This window comes from Hyperolius riggenbachi, chromosome 1 (assembly GCF_040937935.1).
Source record: "Hyperolius riggenbachi isolate aHypRig1 chromosome 1, aHypRig1.pri, whole genome shotgun sequence".
NCBI classification, from domain to species: Eukaryota; Metazoa; Chordata; class Amphibia; order Anura; family Hyperoliidae; genus Hyperolius; species Hyperolius riggenbachi.
The window spans coordinates 84,168,620-84,190,618 of NC_090646.1; the positions used below are offsets into that span (position 1 = coordinate 84,168,620).

At 44.4% G+C, this 21,999-nt stretch overlaps 1 protein-coding gene across 1 annotated transcript in view; it reads right to left on the minus strand.

The window, feature by feature from the left end:
- CFAP99 (cilia and flagella associated protein 99) overlaps positions 1-21,999 on the minus strand; it is a 116,661-nt gene that overhangs the window by 42,503 nt on the left and 52,159 nt on the right. Inside the window, exon 7 of the mRNA XM_068275916.1 lies at positions 11,074-11,154. Coding sequence (XP_068132017.1) covers positions 11,074-11,154 — 81 coding nt within the window. The remainder of the gene's footprint in view (positions 1-11,073; positions 11,155-21,999) is intronic.

Genomic DNA, 21,999 nt, shown 5'->3' on the forward strand with positions numbered 1-21,999 from the left:
CCCACGCCGTCCTCTGTCCCACGGGGGTCTCGCTGCAGCCCTCCGAACAGCCGGCGACAGACCCGACTGTCAATTCAATATTTAACTTTGCTGGCTCCAGCGGGGGCGCTGTGGCTGCTTTCGGCTCCGAAGAAGACGGAAATACCCGATCTCAGTCAGGTCCGCTCTACTGCGCAGGCGCCGGAAACTTGCGCCTGCGCAGTACAGCAGACCCGACGGCGATCAGGTATTTCCGCCTACTTCGGAGCCGACAGCCGTCAGAGCGCCTGTGCAGGAGCCAGGAAGGTAAATATTGACGTCACCGCTGTACGGAGGGCTGCAGCGAGACCCCCGAGGGACGGAGGACGGCGTGGGAAGCCTCATTAGGATCCTGAGATTTCCCCCACCCGAGGTGAGTACCCCCCAGGGGACATTTTGATGTTACAGATTCTCTTTAAAGAAAACCTGTAACAAAAAAAAGTTCCCCTGAGGGGTGCTCACCTTGGGTGGGGGAAGCCCCAGGATCCTATCGAGGCTTCCCCGTCCTCCTGTGCCCCATGGCGGTCTCGCTGTGCCCCTCCGAACACCAGGGATGTAAATATTTACTTTACTGGCTCCAGCTCAGGTGCAGTATCGGCTCTTCACTCGGAAATAGGCGGAAATAGCCGATCGCTGTTGGCCCGCTCTACTGCGCAGGCTCAAGTCTCCTGCGCCTGCGTAGTAGAGCCGACACGACAGAGATTGGCTATTTCCATGCTGAGAGCTGCAACAGCGCCCCCGCTGGAATTAGGGAAGGTAAATATATCAAGCCTTGTCAGGCTTGTCTAGCCAGGATTGCCGGGAGACTTCGGGGGAGCCAGCGCTGGATTGCCTGCAGCTACAGGGGATAGGGGAAGCCTTATTGGGACTCTGAGGCTTCCCCCTCCCGAGGTAAGTACTCCCCAGGGGAGAAGAGGACACAGACCGACCAAGCTTACACTCACCAGTACACCAATATCATGCCAAGACTTCAACACTGCAAGTATACTGTGCTCTTTACATAACTTACTTGTTCCTTTAGGCTATGGCCTAATTTATAAGGCCTTATTATACCTACTATACATGTATCACAAAGTATGATATGCTTGTCTCCATTTACCCAAATTACATGCACATGTGTGGCTCAACAATTATTTTGTACTTGTGGTGTCAGTCTTTTGCCACTAGATGGCAGTGTCCCAAAGCAGTGTCTGGGTGATCTTATTACTGATTTACAGTATCTGCACAATGAAGTGTTCTAATCCACAACAAGCAAAGGTTAGACAAGTACTGATCACTACCATGCTTCCCCTTAAAGTGTAACTGTCGGGCATAAAATCAAAAATAAACTCTTTATTTTTATCTGGTAAACAAGTAATAAGGATTATAACCAGGCAATCCAAAAGGTAAAAATCACTATTACTTTTCTTGTTGATAAATTATCATTCCCCAGTTTCCCTGACTCTTATTTGGTACATTGCCGCACAAAGGAAGTTGCAGGGCATGCTGGGTTGTGTTTTTTTGCTTCTTTATTTCTCCCCAGACTTAACTAATGCTGCCTTATTGGCTGAAGCCTCTTTCCCTCTGTTTTCCCCTCCCACAACTCCGTTCCAGTCTGATTGGCCAATATTTCTCATGCTGAGACAATGCACTTTCTATTGCAGAGCTGGGTGGGAGTGCCTGAAAACTGGGAGGAGGGAGGGCAATGCATACACAATCAGGCATAGTAGTGTAAGGGAGGAAATTACATCAGGATTGGCTTCAATATAGACACAGTTAAAATGGAGAATCCTAAGGAAGATTTATTTTTCTTTTTTTACTATAGAAAAATCACTAAAATCAAAAAGGTGGACAGTGCAATACATATGTTATGTAAGTAGAGCAAGTATTTATCTACTTACATACATTTTTTTCTGTCTATTTCTATGGTGCTGCCCATCTCTGTACTGCTGTCCTGTCTGTTCCTATAGTGCTGCTCATCTCTGCACTGCTGTCCTGTCTGTTCCTATAGTGTTGCCCATCTCTGCACTGCTGTCCTGTCTGTTCCTATAGTGCTGCCCATCTCTGTACTGCAGTCCTGTCTGTTCCTATAGTGTTGCCCATCTCTGTACTGCAGTCCTGTCTGTTCCTATAGTGCTGCCCATCTCTGTACTGCTGTCCTGTCTGTTCCTATAGTGCTGCTCATCTCTGCACTGCTGCCCTGTCTGTTCCTATAGTGCTGCTCATCTCTGCACTGCTGTCCTGTCTGTTCCTATAGTGCTGCTCATCTCTGTACTGCTGTCCTGTCTGTTCCTATAGTGCTGCTCATCTCTGCACTACTGTCCTGTCTGTTCCTATAGTGCTGCCCATCTCTGTACTGCTGTCCTGTCTGTTCCTATAGTGCTGTACATCTCTGTACTGCTGTCCTGTCTGTTCCTATAGTGCTGCTCATCTCTGCACCGCTGTCCTGTCTGTTCCTATAGTGCTGTACATCTCTGCACTGCTGTCCTGTCTGTTCCTATAGTGCTGCCCATCTCTGTACTGCAGTCCTGTCTGTTCCAATAGTGCTGCTCATCTCTGTACTGCTGCCCTGTCTGTTCCTATAGTGCTGCTCATCTCTGTACTGCTGCCCTGTCTGTTCCTATAGTGCTGTACATCTCTGCACTGCTGTCCTGTCTGTTCCTATAGTGCTGCTCATCTCTGCACTGCTGTCCTGTCTGTTCCTATAGTGCTGCTCATCTATGTACTGCTGCCCTGTCTGTTCCTATAGTGCTGCTTATCTCTGTACTGCTGTCCTGTCTGTTCCTATAGTGCTGCTCATCTCTGCACTGCTGTCCTATCTGTTCCTATAGTGCTGCCCATCTCTGTACTGCAGTCCTGTCTGTTCCTATAGTGTTGCCCATCTCTGCACTGCTGTCCTGTCTGTTCCTATAGTGCTGCTCATCTCTGCACTGCTGTCCTGTCTGTTCCTATAGTGTTGCCCATCTCTGTACTGCTGCCCTGTCTGGTCCTATAGTGCTGCTTATCTCTGTACTGCTGCCCTGTCTTTTCCGATAGTGCCGCTCATCTCTGTACTGCTGTCCTGTCTGTTCCTATAGTGTTGTCCATCTCTGTACTGCTGCCCTGTCTGTTCCTATAGTGCTGCTCATCTCTGTACTGCTGCCCTGTCTTTTCCTATAGTGTTGCCCATCTCTGTACTGCTGCCCTGTCTGTTCCTATAGTGCTGCCCATCTCTGTACTGCTGTCCTGTCTGTTCCTATAGTGTTGCCCATCTCTGTACTGCTGCCCTGTCTGTTCCTATAGTGCTGCTCATCTCTGCACTGCTGTCCTGTCTGTTCCTATAGTGCTGTACATCTCTGCACTGCTGTCCTGTCTGTTCCTATAGTGCTGCTCATCTCTGCACTGCTGTCCTGTCTGTTCCTATAGTGCTGCTCATCTCTGTACTGCTGCCCTGTCTGTTCCTATAGTGCTGCTCATCTCTGTACTGCTGCCCTGTCTTTTCCTATAGTGTTGCCCATCTCTGTACTGCTGCCCTGTCTGTTCCTATAGTGCTGCTCATCTCTGTACTGCTGCCCTGTCTGTTCCTATAGTGTTGCCCATCTCTGTACTGCTGCCCTGTCTGTTCCTATAGTGTTGCCCATCTCTGTACTGCTGCCCTGTCTGTTCCTATAGTGCTGCTCATCTCTGTACTGCTGCCCTGTCTTTTCCTATAGTGGTGCTCATCTCTGCACTGCTATCCTGTTTGTTCCTATAGTGCTGTTCATCTCTGTACTGCTGCCCTGTCTGTTCCTATAGTGTTGCCCATCTCTGTACTGCTGCCCTGTCTGTTCCTATAGTGTTGCCCATCTCTGTACTGCTGCCCTGTCTGTTCCTATAGTGTTGCCCATCTCTGTACTGCTGCCCTGTCTGTTCCTATAGTGCTGCTCATCTCTGTACTGCTGCCCTGTCTTTTCCTATAGTGGTGCTCATCTCTGTACTGCTATCCTGTTTGTTCCTATAGTGCTGTTCATCTCTGTACTGCAGTCCTGTCTGTTCCTATAGTGCTGCTCATCTCTGTACTGCTGCCCTGTCTGTTCCTATAGTGCTGCTCACCTCTGTACTGCTGCCCTGTCTGTTCCTATAGTGCTGCCCATCTCTGTACTGCAGTCCTGTCTGTTCCTATAGTGCTGCTCATCTCTGCACTGCTGTCCTGTCTGTTCCTATAGTGTTGCCCATCTCTGTACTGCTATCCTGTTTGTTCCTATAGTGCTGCTCATCTCTGTACTGCTGCCCTGTCTGTTCCTATAGTGCTGCTCATCTCTGTACTGCTGCCCTGTCTGTTCCTATAGTGTTGCCCATCTCTGTACTGCTGCCCTGTCTGTTCCTATAGTGTTGCCCATCTCTGTACTGCTGCCCTGTCTGTTCCTATAGTGTTGCCCATCTCTGTACTGCTGCCCTGTCTTTTCCTATAGTGGTGCTCATCTCTGTACTGCTATCCTGTTTGTTCCTATAGTGCTGTTCATCTCTGTACTGCTGCTCTGTCTGCTCCTATAGTGCCGCTCATCTCTGTACTGCTGTGCTGTCTCTTTCTATAGAGCTGCCCATTTCTGTACTGCTGTGCTGTCTCTTTCTATAGAGCTGCCCATCTCCCAGTAAGTATATCATTGTCACTTCATTGCTATAGCAGGATGCAGGGCTGAATTCTGTGTATTAGACGCTGTGTCAGGTAGCACCATATTGGATTGTTCCTATACACAGTTCAGATTATTGTCTGTTGCTTGACAGCAAGTTAATCATGCTGCTCAGATTCTCCACTTGCTATTGGTAATCTCATTAATGGGTGTGTTTCTATTGACAGGCTGCTGCGCTGATTTAAAAGCTTTCACAAAGAGAACAATCGCCCTTGCAGTGTTCCCAGTCCAGACTGCCTACCTCACATATGCTGACACCTCAGAAAAGACTGAGACAAGACTGAGCCATGACAGTTATCAGGGGAGTGCTGCAGCCATGTCTGCTGTAATGTTATATACAGGATACAGGAATCATAACCTCATTTCTAGGGATGCTGATCCACTGACAGGGAATAATCACTCACTTCTCATTTTAGCACCATTGGTTTTTGGTGTTTGATACAATAAGTATATTATCGTGAGACATAGTGGCCTCGCTATAGATGTACAAAACGGGTAAAAATAAAAAAGAAAGTAAATAAAATTTAAAAATAAATAAGAAAAGAGGGAGGTGGCTTACCTCAATAACGACAAATTCATATTATATAAATACTGTATAAAGAATTTTTAATAAGCACAGGCAATGTGATTATTAGCCAGGAGAGGCAATCTGCACCTGGCTTTTGAAACCCTTTGGCAGTTTATTTGGCCTGAGGAAGTGGGCAGAGACAACCAAAACGCGTTGCCTGTGTTTATTTAAAATTCATTACATTTATATATATGAATTTGTTGTTATTGAGGTAAGCCAATTCCCCCCTTTTCTCTTTTATGTGTTTTTAACCTGCTGAGCGGTCTGGACGAGCTCAGCTCGTCCAACACCGCCAGAGGCTGCCGCTCAGGCCCTGCTGGGCCGATTTTCGTCAAATAAAGTGCAGCACACGCAGCCGGCACTTTGCCAGCCGCGTGTGCTGCCTGATCGCCGCCGCTCTGCGGCGATCCGCCGCGAGCAGCGGCGAAAGAGGGTCCCCCCAGCCGCCTGAGCCCAGCGTAGCCGGAACAAAAAGTTCCGGCCAGCGCTAAGGGCTGGATCGGAGGCGGCTGACGTCAGGACGTCGGCTGACATCGATGACGTCACTCCGCTCGTCGCTATGGCGACGATGTAAGCAAAACAAGGAAGGCCGCTCATTGCGGCCTTCCTTGTTTATTCTGGGCGCCGGAGGCGATCGGAAGATCGCCTCCGGAGCGCCCTCTAGTGGGCTTTCATGCAGCCAACTTTCAGTTGGCTGCATGAAATAGTTTTTTTTTTATTTAAAAAAAACCCTCCCGCAGCCACCCTGGCGATTTAATCAGAACGCCAGGGTGGTTAAAGTGTAACTGTTGGGCATAAAATCACAATCAATTCTTTATTTTTATCTGGTAAACAAGTAATAAGGATGCTAACCAGGCAATCCAAAAGTTAAAATCACTATTACTTTTCTTGTTGATAAATGATCATGCCCCAGTTTACCTGACTCTTCTTTGGTACACACAAAATTTGGTACACAAAAAGGAAGTTGCAGGGCATGCTGGGTTGTCCTTCTTTGCTTCTCTACTTCCCTCAGACTAAACTAATGCAGCCCGATTGGCTGAAACCCCTTTCCCTCCTGTTTTCCTGTCCCACACATCTGTTCTTCTCTGATTGGCCAATATTTCTCATGCTGAGACAATGCACTTTCTATAGTGAAGGGCGGACAAATCAGGCAGAGGAGAGTAAGGGAGAAAATTACGTCAGGATTGGCTTCAAAATACCCACAGTTAAAATAGGAAATGCTAAAAAGGATTTCTGTAGAAAAATCACTAAAATCAAAATGTGGACAGTACAATACATATGTATATGTAAGTAGAGCAAGTATTTATCTACTTATATACAGTATGTGTTTTTTTCTGAGATCGTACGGCTGACAGCTCCTCTTTAACACTCCTGGTTGCCTCTTTGTGCTGGTTTCCCACCTTGTGAGGGCCAAATCTGGTCACTTTGTGAGGGCCAAGGTGGGCTGATGCCACATATCAGGACCTTACTGCTGTTTTTCAAGACTGCGACCATCCCCACCCTCTCTAGGTACCCGAGTAGAGTCGGGTTTGTGCATCTCCACCTGTTTCCAGTGGTTGGTTGCTCCCTATGCAGCCTTTGTGAGTATTAATTTCACCTAATTTTCATTTTTAGATACTTTGTGACGTACTGCACCATTGCGTTGTCTCTGTGTTTTCTTTCTAGGGTGCTTTGCTTAGCTGATAGAAATCCTGCAATAAATCTGCAGTCTGTCGACTTCCTGCTTTCATGGAAGCAGACATATTGTCAGCATCCTGTGATTACCAATTAACTCTCTGCCGTGGCAGACAGCTCACACAGTTGCAAGATCAAATGACAACTTGTGCTTAGTTACAGATGAGGGTGAATTAGACAGGGTAAACTCTCTAAATACATACAGGGTGCATTTCTCTAGGTTTCCTTCTGTCCTGTGCAAAACTTCAGGTTCACTTTAAGGTTATTTTTATGCATGTAGTAGGGGTGAAGGCTAGTGTTCAATATCAGTGGTGGTAAGGGTTAGTGTTAGGTGTAAGGAGTGTTAGGTACCCAGTAGAGGGGTTTGTGTTAGATACACAGTAGGGGTTAAGGTTATTAGGCATACCGAAGGGGTAAAGTTTAATTTTAGGCACAATAAGGAGTTACAATTAAGGTAAGCCACACAGTAGGGATACAGGTGTATGTTAGATGCTGTATACAGATTAAGGTTATTGTTAGGCATAAAGTAGAAGGTGAAGGTTATTTTTCGGGTTGAAGGGTTCAAATTAGTGTTGGGCTTAAGTTTGAGGTTGTTTATTGTATCACCAGAATATCAACGTCCAAAACGTCATGCTGGGTTTACTAGTAGAAATGACTCATGGTATGAAAAGGTATCACTATCCATGCCCATCAGATGCTGTCTAGGAAACAGGCCATACCTGGTCGTTTAACAATTATCATAAAGAGGAAGGTGCGGTTTACTGCAGAATACCTATTTTAAGTTGTTATAGTATCTACATATACTCCACAATATATCTCTTAAAGTGTAATCCAGCCGAAGCTTGGGTACAAAATAAGACATTACGCTGAAGAGAGGGAAGCCTCAGGATCCTATTGTGACTTCCCTCGATGCTCTGTTGTCCCCAGTCGCTGAGTGTGGCCCCCTGGAAGAATGGCGACAAGGCATTGTCGCTACTCATCGAGGCGGCGCAGCTCCTTTCCCCGCATCATGGCCATGCAGTAGTCGCATGAGCCCGCCTACACATGTGCAGTAAGCCGCAGTCGAGGGCTCCGTACTACTGTGTATGTGCAGCTACTGCGCGGCCATAATGGAGAGAGAAGCTGCACAGTCCCAATGTGGAGGGGGGCCACGCTCAGCACAGGGGGCCTTTCGACCACCAAGGGAAGCTTCAATAAGAACCAGAGGCTTTCCTCTATTAAAGGTAATCAGTTATTTAAGACCCAAGCTTCGACTCGGGTTACCTTTAAGGTTCTTTCCCAGGGCCACCGAGCCCCTTCCTGCTGTCATTTAATGCATTTAAATTGTGGTGTTTATAACCCCCACATGTCAGCATTTGAAACACAGTGTGGTCACCTGGCACCAAAGAACTCCCTAATGTGTCCTGTTGTGCCACCATGCAATGGACATCTCCCAAGTGCCAATACTAAACACTTCAGGTGGTGCAGCAGGACAGCCGACAGGCCCCCCTCCCCCGTGCCCATGTGCAGTGTTAAAATCTCACCTGTCACACGGTGGCGCATATCTTGGGCTCCTGCGGTATCCAGCATTACCACGAGCACCTGTACCACATGACACCAGCGCTTGTAGTGCGGTTGCTACATGCTCACGGTGCAGGAGCTCGCGGTCATACCAGACACTTGAGGAGGCCAGAATTCACAGAGGCGTGACAGGTTAGCCTCCAACACTACACACAGGCAAGGGAGGAAAATATACACTTGAGGGCAAACCAGCCGGGGGCACAGTGAGGAACATAAGTACAGTAAAACCTTGGATTGAGCGTAACTTGATTTAAAGTGACACTGAAGCAAAAAAATAAATAAATAAATAAATATTATGATATAATGAATTGTATGTGTAGTACGGATAATTACTAGACAATTAGCAACAAAGAAAATAGTCTCATATTTTTATTTTCAGTTCTGTAGTTTTTTTTTTTTATAACATTGCATCATTCTCTAATATTTGCAATTTACACACTACACTCAGCATTCTAAATAATTTCACAGAGCAGGCTAGTGAACTTTTGAACTCTGCAGAACAAAAAAAAAATACAGTGACAGACACTTGAGATAATAAGCTTCAGAAGACAGAGTTCCCTGCTTTTGCATAGATAACAACTGGAGTTTCTTAACTCTTTCTGTACTGGAAGCAATATTAGACTCATATCTCTGCTGCTAATGTTCTATTTCTTAGATATAATACACATACAATTCATAATATTATAAGTTTATTTTCACTTCAGATTCCCTTTAAAGAGAACCCGAGGTGGGTTTGAAGAATATTATCTGCATACAGAGGCTGGATCTGCCTATACAGCCCAGCCTCTGTTGCTATCCCAAACCCCCCTAAGGTCCCCCTGCACTCTGCAATCCCTCATAAATCACAGCCACGCTGCTGACAAACAGCTTGTCAGAGCTGGCTGTGTTTATCTCTATAGTGTCAGTCTGCTGCTCTCCCCGCCTCCTGTAGAACTCCAGTACCCGCCTGCATCCCTTCCCTCCCTGCTGATTGGAGGGAAGGGATGGGGGCAGGGACCGGAGCTATGCAGGAGGCGGAGGAGCAGCTAAGACTGACACTACAGATGTAAACACAGCCTCACAGCATGGCTGTGATTTATGGGGGATTGCAGAGTGCAGGGGGACCTTAGGGGGGTTTGGGATAGCAACAGAGGCTGGGCTGTATAGGCAGATCCAGCCTCTGTATGCAGATAACATTCTTTAAACACACCTCGGGTTCTCTTTAAAGGAGTTCTGTGGCCTTTTTCCAAAATGAAATTAAAATGAAGAGATATGTTCCTTTCATCAGTACAAATCTTTTTTCCCTTGCCTTGTTTAGAAACAACTGTGCTGTCTCTCCACTGCTCCTTTCTGATTAGTTAGACCAGCCTTTCTCAACCTTTTTACCTTGGAGGAACCCTGCAAATAACTTTTGGATCTCAAGGAACCCCTGCAAACAATTTTTTGATCTTGAGGAACCCCTGCATTTATTTTGCAGGAGGCACGGTCTTTAAAAGTATGTGTGGCTGTTTATTTCACTACCCCCATTACACTGCCACTCCTTATACTGTCTCCTGAGCCACCAATTTAGTGCTTCTTGTTTCAGTACCACCTATTATTGTGTGCTCTATTATACTTCCACCACGATGGGGGAAAATGCCAAGGAACCCCTGCAGAGTACTCAAGGAACCCTGGTTGAGAAAGCCTGAGTTAGACGAATATTGTGCTGCAGGAAGAGGCAGACAATACAGCAGCTATTCCTCCTGCTATCTGCCTCTCACTCCCCCTGCTGAACATCATCTGATGAGTCATCCCTGACCTTTCTGCATGCAGGGGGAAGATCTGCCTAGCTCCAGTGAGGCTGACAGCAGGGAGGAGATCTGCCTCGTGTGGCTTTATCTCTTGTGTACAGCAGTACAGGGAGACTGTGTACTGACCTGGAAGCACTTTACATTGCAGCCATCTTGCCCAAAGGTTTAAAAGTTATATTTTATTAATATTAATATATTTTATTAATTAAGTTATTTATTGGCAGCGGGGAGCAGCAAAAATAGGAGAAATGAAGAGGGGGAGTAATGGGGGAAACAGTAATACGTTTATTTTAATGTGCTGTAAATCAGCGCTTTGCTATACAAGCAAAAATTATTGTGAAATATATTGATATACAAGCAACATCTTGATATACAAGCAAAAGAAAAAAAAGTATAAATGCGTCACTTCATCACAACTGAGACAATGGTTCTTCTGCCTTTGACGCTGCAGGATTGCACTTAATCTCAGTGTAGAGGCTGTGCATGGTCATATATCCATAAAAATCTCAAAAGTAACCGTCAATGGGTAAGTTCCTTGTTAAAGCCACACCAAAAAGGTTGGGGTGAGTCAACAGACGGCAACGATGCTGTTAGTTATAGTGACATTTTTATTTTATACTGTACTATTTTACTATAACTCTTTTGGAATTGTGGAATGAATCACCTGGGTTTCCATCAATTCTTATGGGGAAATTTGCTTTGATATAAGAGTGCTTTGGATTACAAGCATGTTTCTGGAATGAATGATGCTCTCATACCAAGGTTCCACTGGTATTTGAACATCCTGCGATTTTGCAAGTTCTCCAACTTAGATGAAATCATGGAGAGGTCTGAAATTCACATTGGCGAGCCATACCTCTGCTTTATGGCGATTTCTCAGCCTCTTCCCTTGTAGCGCTTCCTGCTCTTTCGGAGTCTTGTAGGTACTGTCAGGCACCTGCAATCAATATATACAGATTCATGTATTTACATCAGGTTATGAGAATTCATACATTGCAATGAGAAGGATAATTATTCAATCAATGTTTATAGAGAGATTAAATAAAGCAGGCGCTGAGGTTAAAATGTAACCTGACTAAGCTGCACGTTCCTAAGAGGGGGTCCCAAAACCCTCAAACAGGTTAAAAACACTTTAGATTTGGAAGGAACACGCGCTAAAAAAGCGATTAATTACTTTAATGAATATAAAAATCTAAAAAACCTAATAATCCTAAAAATGCATAATACAACCATAAACTAACATTCAACCGCTTCACACATACCACTCTCTCTCCAATCTCACCCAGAGTCGATTTCAAACAAATGTGGAAAGTAACATGCAGAGCTGTGCAATCGATTAGTCAATTAATCAATTGATCCTGTGTGGGCATCAAAATAACGTATTTCCTTATGGTCTTAAACACTACAGGCATCCATTGAAACAGTTCTCCAGGGAAAAACAAAGTTCACAGTCCTCGCAGGGATTTCTCACTGCATTAAAAGGAAAAAAGTTCTGTATAAAAACATTCCAGATACACTTGATTCCTCCTCACGGATATTAGTATGCCGGACATTCAATTGCTCAAATATTTTGTAAGGAAATGGCTGCACTATACAGGCTAACTTGATAGCAAGATACCTCTGAGCAGCACGCTACTCTCCCGGCCTCACAGGTTACATGCACCGCCGGGCTTTTCAGAGCCTCTTTCCCGTGCAGCTCCTGGCGTTGGTTGGTGGTCTGCGTCACTTCCCACTGACAGATACAGCGTGACGCTCACTCCCTCTCCAATCCGCCGTAAGCTGTGCTTCTGGTGACGTCACCTTAAGGTACAGGAACTTAATGGTTCTTCAGATGGCCGCTAAGCGCTATTGCGGCTGGCTGAGTTCCTGAACGCTTGCAAAACGGGCTTTTGATCCTAAAAGGATGACCTCTACGCGTTTCAGCTAATTTCCGTTAGCCTTCTTCAGGAGGATTAAACTTTGTGTGCTGGTTGCTCAATCTATATATGTTTACTTGTCTGTTGCTCCGCCTGTATTCAAATTTTATTGCTCCGCCTTCTTACTCCAGGGACATTCCTATTAACCTTTCCCTTACCTCTTTAGTATCTAGTGCAGCGTAAATCCATAATGTTATTCACATGTACACATCTCTACATTGGAGGAGGATATTCCCATTAGCCATTCCTTTACCTTTGTAATGTTTAATACAACGCTTATCCATGGAATTATTCATATGTGCACAGCTCTGTGTCATATACAATTCACACACAGCTCTGCCTTATCTTAAGAGCATATGCACAGCTCTGCATTAGACACAACTCACACACAGCTCTGCCTTATCTCAAGGAGTATTATTCCGTTTACAATTATTCGTTGAAAAAAGCGAATGTTTCCATTTCGCTATTAAGACCTTTTGGTATCAGTGTATCTAGCTGGAATATCCAGCGGGACTCATTTCTGGACATTTTCCTGATGAAATCTCCACCCCTCCAACTCCTCTTTATTACCTCCAGACCAAAAAAGAGTGTACCCCTCAAACTTCCCCCATGTTTTTCTTTATAGTGGCTAGAGAGTGGGTGTTTGTCATTTTTCTTAAGAATATTTTTAAAATGTTCATCGATACGCTCCTGCAATGCCCTTTTAGTTCTGCCTACATATCTTTTGTGACAGGGGCACTGAATACAGTATATCACTCCTTTGGTGCTGCATGTTATAGAATCTTTAATTTTATACTCAACTCCAGTGGTAGTTACAACTTTCGTTATCCTACCAGGATTCTGTGTTAGTCTGCAATTTTTACACATTTCACACCTTCTAAAGCCCTGTCCCATTGGCTCTATTGTATTCTCTCTTATCTTCTCATTAGCAGCCAAAGCAATGGATAAACCAACGTTGGGTGCCCTTCTAAAAATCAGCCTCGGCCTTTCTGGCATTAATTCCCCCAGAATCTTATCTTCCTTCAGCACACTCCAATGCTTTCGAACAATACCAGATATAACACTGGACTGTGCCGTGTAGTGCAAAACCATGGAGAAATCACCACCATCCCATTTTGTTTTATCCCTGGGGGCCAGTAGATCCTCACGATTTCTACATGCAACTGCCCTCCTGGATTTCTCTATCTGTTTCTTAGGATACCCCTTTTCCAGGAGGCAGTTACCGAGCCTCTCGGCCTCCTCGTTGTATTCAGCAATCTCCGTGCAATTGCGCCGCAACCTCGTGAACTGCCCCCTGGGTATCCCATCTAGCCATCTTGGCAAATGGCAACTTGTATAGAGGATATAGCTATTAACATCCACTTTTTTCTGAAATGTCTTTGTTTTCAGAACCCCTGAGTCAGCATAAATGTCTAGATCCAAAAAATTAACTCTTTGATCACTGATGTTGGCAGTAAATTTTATATTCCAGTCGTTTTCATTGATTTTATCAATAAATTGTTCCAATGAACTTTGGTCACCCCCCCAGATCAGCAGGACGTCATCTATAAAACGACGCCATAGGACCCGGCTCGCACCTGGGCCACCTTCTCCATATATGTGGTGGTTCTCCCAATAAGACATGAATAAATTTGCATAGGCCGGTGCGAACCGGGTCCCCATCGCCGTCCCGCTGACCTGCAGGTACCAATCATCACCAAACTAAAAATAATTGTGTTCCAAAATAAATCGAATTGCTTTCAAAATAAATTCCAATAGATCATTTGGGAATTCTGATATCAAGAAGGCCCCCGAGAGAAGAACTCCAGGTCCCACTATAGTAAATGTCCCAACCTATAATCGATTTTCGCCCCTGATAGAGGACTCAGGGGTGAATACAAAAAGATTGGAACGAAATAGAACCCCAAATGGACCCTTATTGAAGAGACAGAGTGGGTTTAGAAGGAGCAATAGTAAACAGAGATGGACACCGGGACCTATACAGCATAATATTAACACTCCAAGTCAGATAAATAAAAACTATGCTAAAAGGAAAAGTAACAATAACATTGTAGTTGAACCTCCACGAAACTCTATAAGCCAATATTTTTTACGCACCCCCAGGCCTACAAACGGAAAAGGGGGTGCAGGGGGGGGGAGGGGGAAATGTAAAAATAAAAAGGAGGCAGCAGTAGTCTGTGGGAGTGGAGAACAAGATATGGAAGGGATCTTCAATATCAGTAAACGTGAACTGACCAATGAAGAGATTAGCCTCTTGAAAAAGGGCCTTAAATTTGCACCATGTAACAAGATTAATCAATTTGACACATATGTCGATGTAAAGAGATTTATGCGAAAAATGTGTTTGAAAATTTTTTTTTTGAAAAGACCTGTCCAGGAGGAAACTCAACAGGGGACTTTTGTACATACTACTTTAAAAAAACCCTCCTCCTTTTTTCCGTTGAGTAAGTATAGTGATGCCATGACAGCATTTGAGAATTTAATTGAGAAAGACCTCAGGCGCATTAAAACCAAGAGGTTCTATAACGATAATTTAACTAATGGAGAACGAAACGCTTTAAAAAAATTGCGTGATGATCCAATAATCACTATACGACCTGCGGATAAAGGGGGGGGAGTTGTAGTTCAAGACACCAGCGCTTATTGCCATGAAGCAAATAGACTGCTGGGGGATCAAGGCACCTATCGCCTCTTGGAGAATGACCCAACGTTTGGCTTTGTGAGGGAGCTTAGAGTTTTATTAGATGAGGGTTTAGAATTGGGTATTTTATCCAAGAAAGAATATAAATACTTGGATGTCAGGTACCCAAGAAAACCCTTGTTTTACCATTTGCCAAAGGTACACAAGTGTAGGGAGGCCCCCCCGGGCAGACCGATTGTGTCCGGAGTAGGGTCCCTTACTTCTAATTTATCCAGATACGTGGACTCCTATTTACAGAAATATACTAAGAAGACCGAAGCATATCTGGAGGATACTAAGCATATCCTGAATATTTTGAATGGTTTGGAATGGGAGGAGGGGTGGTTGTTGTGTACTCTAGACGTAACCTCACTATACACAGTTATTAACCATCAAAGGGGTCTGGAAGCGGTAGAATTTTTCCTGAAAGGGGATGATTCTATGAACCCATTGCAGGTGGAATTTATTTTGAAAGCAATTCGATTTATTTTGGAACACAATTATTTTCAGTTTGGTGATGATTGGTACCTGCAGGTCAGCGGGACGGCGATGGGGACCCGGTTCGCACCGGCCTATGCAAATTTATTCATGTCTTATTGGGAGAACCACCACATATATGGAGAAGGTGGCCCAGGTGCGAGCCGGGTCCTATGGCGTCGTTTTATAGATGACGTCCTGCTGATCTGGGGGGGTGACCAAAGTTCATTGGAACAATTTATTGATAAAATCAATGAAAACGACTGGAATATAAAATTTACTGCCAACATCAGTGATCAAAGAGTTAATTTTTTGGATCTAGACATTTATGCTGACTCAGGGGTTCTGAAAACAAAGACATTTCAGAAAAAAGTGGATGTTAATAGCTATATCCTCTATACAAGTTGCCATTTGCCAAGATGGCTAGATGGGATACTCAGGGGGCAGTTCACGAGGTTGCGGCGCAATTGCACGGAGATTGCTGAATACAACGAGGAGGCCGAGAGGCTCGGTAACTGCCTCCTGGAAAAGGGGTATCCTAAGAAACAGATAGAGAAATCCAGGAGGGCAGTTGCATGTAGAAATCGTGAGGATCTACTGGCCCCCAGGGATAAAACAAAATGGGATGGTGGTGATTTCTCCATGGTTTTGCACTACACGGCACAGTCCAGTGTTATATCTGGTATTGTTCGAAAGCATTGGAGTGTGCTGAAGGAAGATAAGATTCTGGGGGAATTAATGCCAGAAAGGCCGAGGCTGATTTTTAGAAGGGCACCCAACGTTGGTTTATCCATTGCTTTGGCTGCTAATGAGAAGATAAGAGAGAATACAATAGAGCCAATGGGACAGGGCTTTAGAAGGTGTGAAATGTGTAAAAATTGCAGACTAACATAGAATCCTGGTAGGATAACGAAAGTTGTAACTACCACTGGAGTTGAGTATAAAATTAAAGATTCTATAACATGCAGCACTAAAGGAGTGATATACTGTATTCAGTGCCCCTGTCACAAAAGATATGTAGGCAGAACTAAAAGGGCATTGCAGGAGCGTATCGATGAACATTTTAAAAATATTCTTAAGAAAAATGACAAACACCCACTCTCTAGCCACTATAAAGAAAAACATGGGGGAAGTTTGAGGGGTACACTCTTTTTTGGTCTGGAGGTAATAAAGAGGAGTTGGAGGGGTGGAGATTTCATCAGGAAAATGTCCAGAAATGAGTCCCGCTGGATATTCCAGCTAGATACACTGATACCAAAAGGTCTTAATAGCGAAATGGAAACATTCGCTTTTTTCAACGAATAATTGTAAACGGAATAATACTCCTTGAGATAAGGCAGAGCTGTGTGTGAGTTGTGTCTAATGCAGAGCTGTGCATATGCTCTTAAGATAAGGCAGAGCTGTGTGTGAATTGTATATGACACAGAGCTGTGCACATATGAATAATTCCATGGATAAGCGTTGTATTAAACATTACAAAGGTAAAGGAATGGCTAATGGGAATATCCTCCTCCAATGTAGAGATGTGTACATGTGAATAACATTATGGATTTACGCTGCACTAGATACTAAAGAGGTAAGGGAAAGGTTAATAGGAATGTCCCTGGAGTAAGAAGGCGGAGCAATAAAATTTGAATACAGGCGGAGCAACAGACAAGTAAACATATATAGATTGAGCAACCAGCACACAAAGTTTAATCCTCCTGAAGAAGGCTAACGGAAATTAGCTGAAACGCGTAGAGGTCATCCTTTTAGGATCAAAAGCCCGTTTTGCAAGCGTTCAGGAACTCAGCCAGCCGCAATAGCGCTTAGCGGCCATCTGAAGAACCATTAAGTTCCTGTACCTTAAGGTGACGTCACCAGAAGCACAGCTTACGGCGGATTGGAGAGGGAGTGAGCGTCACGCTGTATCTGTCAGTGGGAAGTGACGCAGACCACCAACCAACGCCAGGAGCTGCACGGGAAAGAGGCTCTGAAAAGCCCGGCGGTGCATGTAACCTGTGAGGCCGGGAGAGTAGCGTGCTGCTCAGAGGTATCTTGCTATCAAGTTAGCCTGTATAGTGCAGCCATTTCCTTACAAAATATTTGAGCAATTGAATGTCCGGCATACTAATATCCGTGAGGAGGAATCAAGTGTATCTGGAATGTTTTTATACAGAACTTTTTTCCTTTTAATGCAGTGAGAAATCCCTGTGAGGACTGTGAACTTTGTTTTTCCCTGGAGAACTGTTTCAATGGATGCCTGTAGTGTTTAAGACCATAAGGAAATACGTTATTTTGATGCCCACACAGGATCAATTGATTAATTGACTAATCGATTGCACAGCTCTGCATGTTACTTACCACATTTGTTTGAAATCGACTCTGGGTGAGATTGGAGAGAGAGTGGTATGTGTGAAGCGGTTGAATGTTAGTTTATGGTTGTATTATGCATTTTTAGGATTATTAGGTTTTTTAGATTTTTATATTCATTAAAGTAATTAATCGCTTTTTTAGCGCGTGTTCCTTCCAAATCTAAAATTATTCAATCAAGATCATGTCTTCTGCTTTTCAAAAAGTCGCAGTAAAATCATGAAGCAAAAAAAAAAAGTAAACGAAACTTCAAGATATCCATACAGTACAGATGTGCACATCTTTCCATAATCAGCCTTTCACTTTTCATACTATCACTGGAAAATGTGCAGCAGCATATGACCATTCAGGTCAATGGGCACAGCTGAATGAAAGTTGTCTCTGACGGGCTCACAATCTAATCCCTGCCATAGCCAAATAACAAAACATTGTGTAGGGCCAATTTTTTTTTCATTTTTTTTGGGGGGGGAGGGGGATGGGGGGGGGATAAAAAGATACAAAAATTTGCTTTTTTATCAATAAAAAGAAAATTGACAATCGCAGCAGCAGAAACCACAAAATGAAAGCTCCATTTATGAGAAGAAAAGGAGGTCAAATTCGTTTGGGTGCTAAGTTGTATGACCGAGCAATAAACCTTTAAAGTTGTGAAATGCTGAATTGTAAAAAAAATGCATAAGCATTATTGCGCGTAATAAATTACCGTTCTTTAGTAACATGCGGTAATACATTATATCTATAAGAAGCGTAGGAACTGTAACTTAACTCATGTCTTAGTATAAGGAATATACCCGATTCCGCCGAGACCTGAGCGGAGTCTGCCACTTCCGGGTCTCGGCACTTGTTCCCCGCTGATGATGCTGCCGGTGGCTCACAGGCCGGACTTCCTGATAGGCGGAGGCACGTTCTCAGTACGCCCTCAGCAAAGGTAAACAGTGATCAGCTGACAGAGCGGTGTCAGCTGATCATTCAGCTGACACCTAGACAGGGCCTTGCAGTGGGAATGGTCGGCCGGCCACTGATTGGATGTTGGTCTGTATTTAAACCTGCAGAGTGCTCCCAGTCATCGCCCGTGATAAGCATAGCTTTGTCTAGTTGCTGGGTTCGCACTCTGATCGTTATTGATAATTTGGACTTTGACCTCGGCTTGTATTTGACTACTCTGTTGTGTTTATCCTTTGCTTGATTCCTGGATAACCCTTTGCTTGCCGCCTGGACCGACCTCTGCTAAGTTACTGGACATCCCTTGTTTGCCGCCTGGACCGACCTTGGACTGTTACCGGATATTCCTTGTATGCCACTTGAACTGGACGATAAGTATAAAGTCTACTTTCCTTATCAGTCAGCCAACAGTGTGCATATACTCTCATACAACTTGTCATATATCATCTGGGACTTCCGCTATCTGTAGCATAACTTTGCATGCAGACTAAAAAGAACTGTGTTATACTTGCATCAATTATCACCTGTTGCTATACTGCATGCAAGTCTGCTTGAACTGTTTCATACTCTGATCAAATTACTTTTGATGTTGAATAGTTTTGCATGAAGATTATCATACCTGGATTATTTCACCTGAACTGTGTACGTGGTACTGCTGAACTGTGTTACTAGCCTCAGTAGTGGCTCCTGGTGGTATATCTGCCTTCTACGTCAGCTTGTATGCCTTTTGCGCCTAAGTCCTAATTAGGGCCAGCTAGTGGTGTGCCAGGTAGGGACAGTGTAGGTGTCAGTTAGTGGTCTGCCAGGCAGGGATGGCTGGGTGAAGAGCGAGACCTATAGCCTGGGACATACACGCTGACTCCTAGAATTGTACCACCAAGCCTTACACTTAGTAAGGTATACAGGTGAAACTTGAAAAATTAGAATATTGTGCAAAAGTCCATTTATTTTACCAATTCAACTTAAAAGGTGAAACAAATTTTGGATGAATTAGCTGATTAGAGTCTGACACTTTGAGCCTAGAATATTGAACATTTTCACAATATTCTAATAGGGTAAGATTTTGATTTTGGGGTTCTCATAAGCTGTAAACCATAATCATCAACATTATAACCAATAAAGGCTTGGAATATCTCATTTTGCATGTAATGAGTCTATTTCATATACTGTATTAGTTTCACCTTTTAAGTGGAATTACTGAAATAAATGGACTGAATAGTTAGATACTTACCTCAGTAGTTGGAAACTGTTGAATGGTCCAGAGGCTTCCTGGAATGTCCTACAGCCAACCCACAGCGGAGGGTCTCGCTATCCCTAATTGACTCAGCAAGTCAAATAGGTTTCTTCTGACCATAAGAAAAAAGGTGGCTTTATTCAACTGGGCATGCATGGACCTTATTTGGGCATTCTCAGTCGGGAGGAGCTTATCCATGGTCAGGAGTGTGGAAAAGAAGAGGAACCCTGAACTTGAACGATGGACTCTACAAGCTTCCAGGAAGCCTCCAGAGCATCCACAGGCTTCCAACTGCTGAGGTAGGTATCTAATTTCTCCCGTCTCCCACTTCAGGTTTGCTTTAAAGGGAGTATGAAGCTAAAAAAAAAAACAAAAACAAAAAAAACCAGACACTTACTTTACCTAAGGAGAGGAAAGACTCTGGGTCCTATAGAGCCTTCCCGTTCTCCTCCTGGTGTCCGCGTTCCCCCGCAGGCTCCCCCGTTATCAGTGTAGGTCGAAAACTGCTCTCTTCCGCAATGGGCTGGCTTTGGGAGTCTTCAGAAGCAATGGGGCCTCCAAAGATGGGCTGCTCTGTACTGCGCACACACAAGCGCAATCTCTCGTGCACTCGCACGTGCGCAGTACAGAGCTGCCGATCTTTGAGAGCCCGAGTGCTTCCGAAGACTTCCAAAGTCTCCTGCAGTGGGTGATTAAGACGAAGGAGCTGGGGAACGAGGACATGGAAGCCTCTATAGGACCCAGAGCCTTCCCTCTCCTTAGGTAAGTATCTGTTTTTATTTATTTTTTTCGCTTCAGACTCACTTTAAGGCTGCAAAATTATATTTATCATAGCTTTTTTTTTTTTAGTAACGGGGGCTTATTGGTTCCTTTCGGTCCTTTACAAATTCGTCGTAGTTCTGGGTTAACATGAACTTACTAAATACCCTGTACCAGTTTCTCAATGTGAGGGATCCTCTCTAAATGAAATATCCTCTCCGGAGAGCCACGTGTAGGAAGTGAAGGGTAAGGATGTGGACCGAGAAATGCGTGCAATAATCTGTACTCAGCCACATCATTTGGCAGCACTGGCAGTATGTATCAGCACATCTAAAGCCGCAGGTTAATCCATGAGTGGCAGGGCATCTGTCACGCCCCGCTGCTCCACACACTTGCTTTCATTCCAGAAAATAACTCGTCTATCAGGCTATCCTCTGAGCTACTGCATAATACATATGCTTCTCCATTGATTTAACTCGCATTTCTGAGTCACATAAAGAGGATGCAAACACGCAAGCAAGTCACTGCCGATTGGCATAATAATGAGAAAATGGAATAGATAATACCAAACAATGCAAATAAAAATGCAACAATGAGAAATCGGAATGTTACTGACAAAATCAATGAAGGGATTTACAGCAGAAGCCGTTTCAGAGATGAACACGATAAAAAAAAGAGAGAGAATTACACCATCGTGAGAGAAATACAGAGGCTGCAACAGCTTCTAAAAGATGCTAGTTAGAAAATGGCATAACTGCCAGAAAACTATGATACGTTCAGATCAATCATCTTATTAAAGCAAATTAAAAGCAGGCAACTGGTATTGTTTAAAATGAAATCCACTTGGATGCCTACATATCCCTCTCAGTTCAGGTCAAGCATGAACTGATATTTAACTCAGAGAATAATTAAAGGGATACTGTAGGGGGGGGGGGGGGGGTGGGGGGAATGAGTTGAACTTACCCGGGGCTTCTAACGGTCCCCTGCAGACATCCTGTGTTGGCGCAGCCACTCACCGATGCTCCGGCCCCGCCTCCGGTTCACTTCTGGAATTTCAGACTTTAAAGTCTGAAAACCACTGCGCCTGCGTTGCCGTGACCTCACTCCCGCTGATGGCACCAGGAGCGTACTGCACAGGCCCAGTATGGTCTGTGCCTGCGCTCCTGGTGACATCAGGGGAAGCAAGGACACGGCAACGCAGGCGCAGTGGTTTTCTGACTTTAAAGTCAGAAATTCCAGAAGTGAACTGGAGGCGGGGCCGGAGCATCGGTGAGTGGCTGCGCCAACACAGGATGTCTGCGGGGGACCATTAGAAGCCCCGGGTAAGTTCAGCTCATTTTCCCCCGACCCCCCTACAGTATCCCTTTAAGTGTATGTAAATAAGGAGCCTAGATTTTTAAAGGAAAATTAAAGTGAGAGGGATAT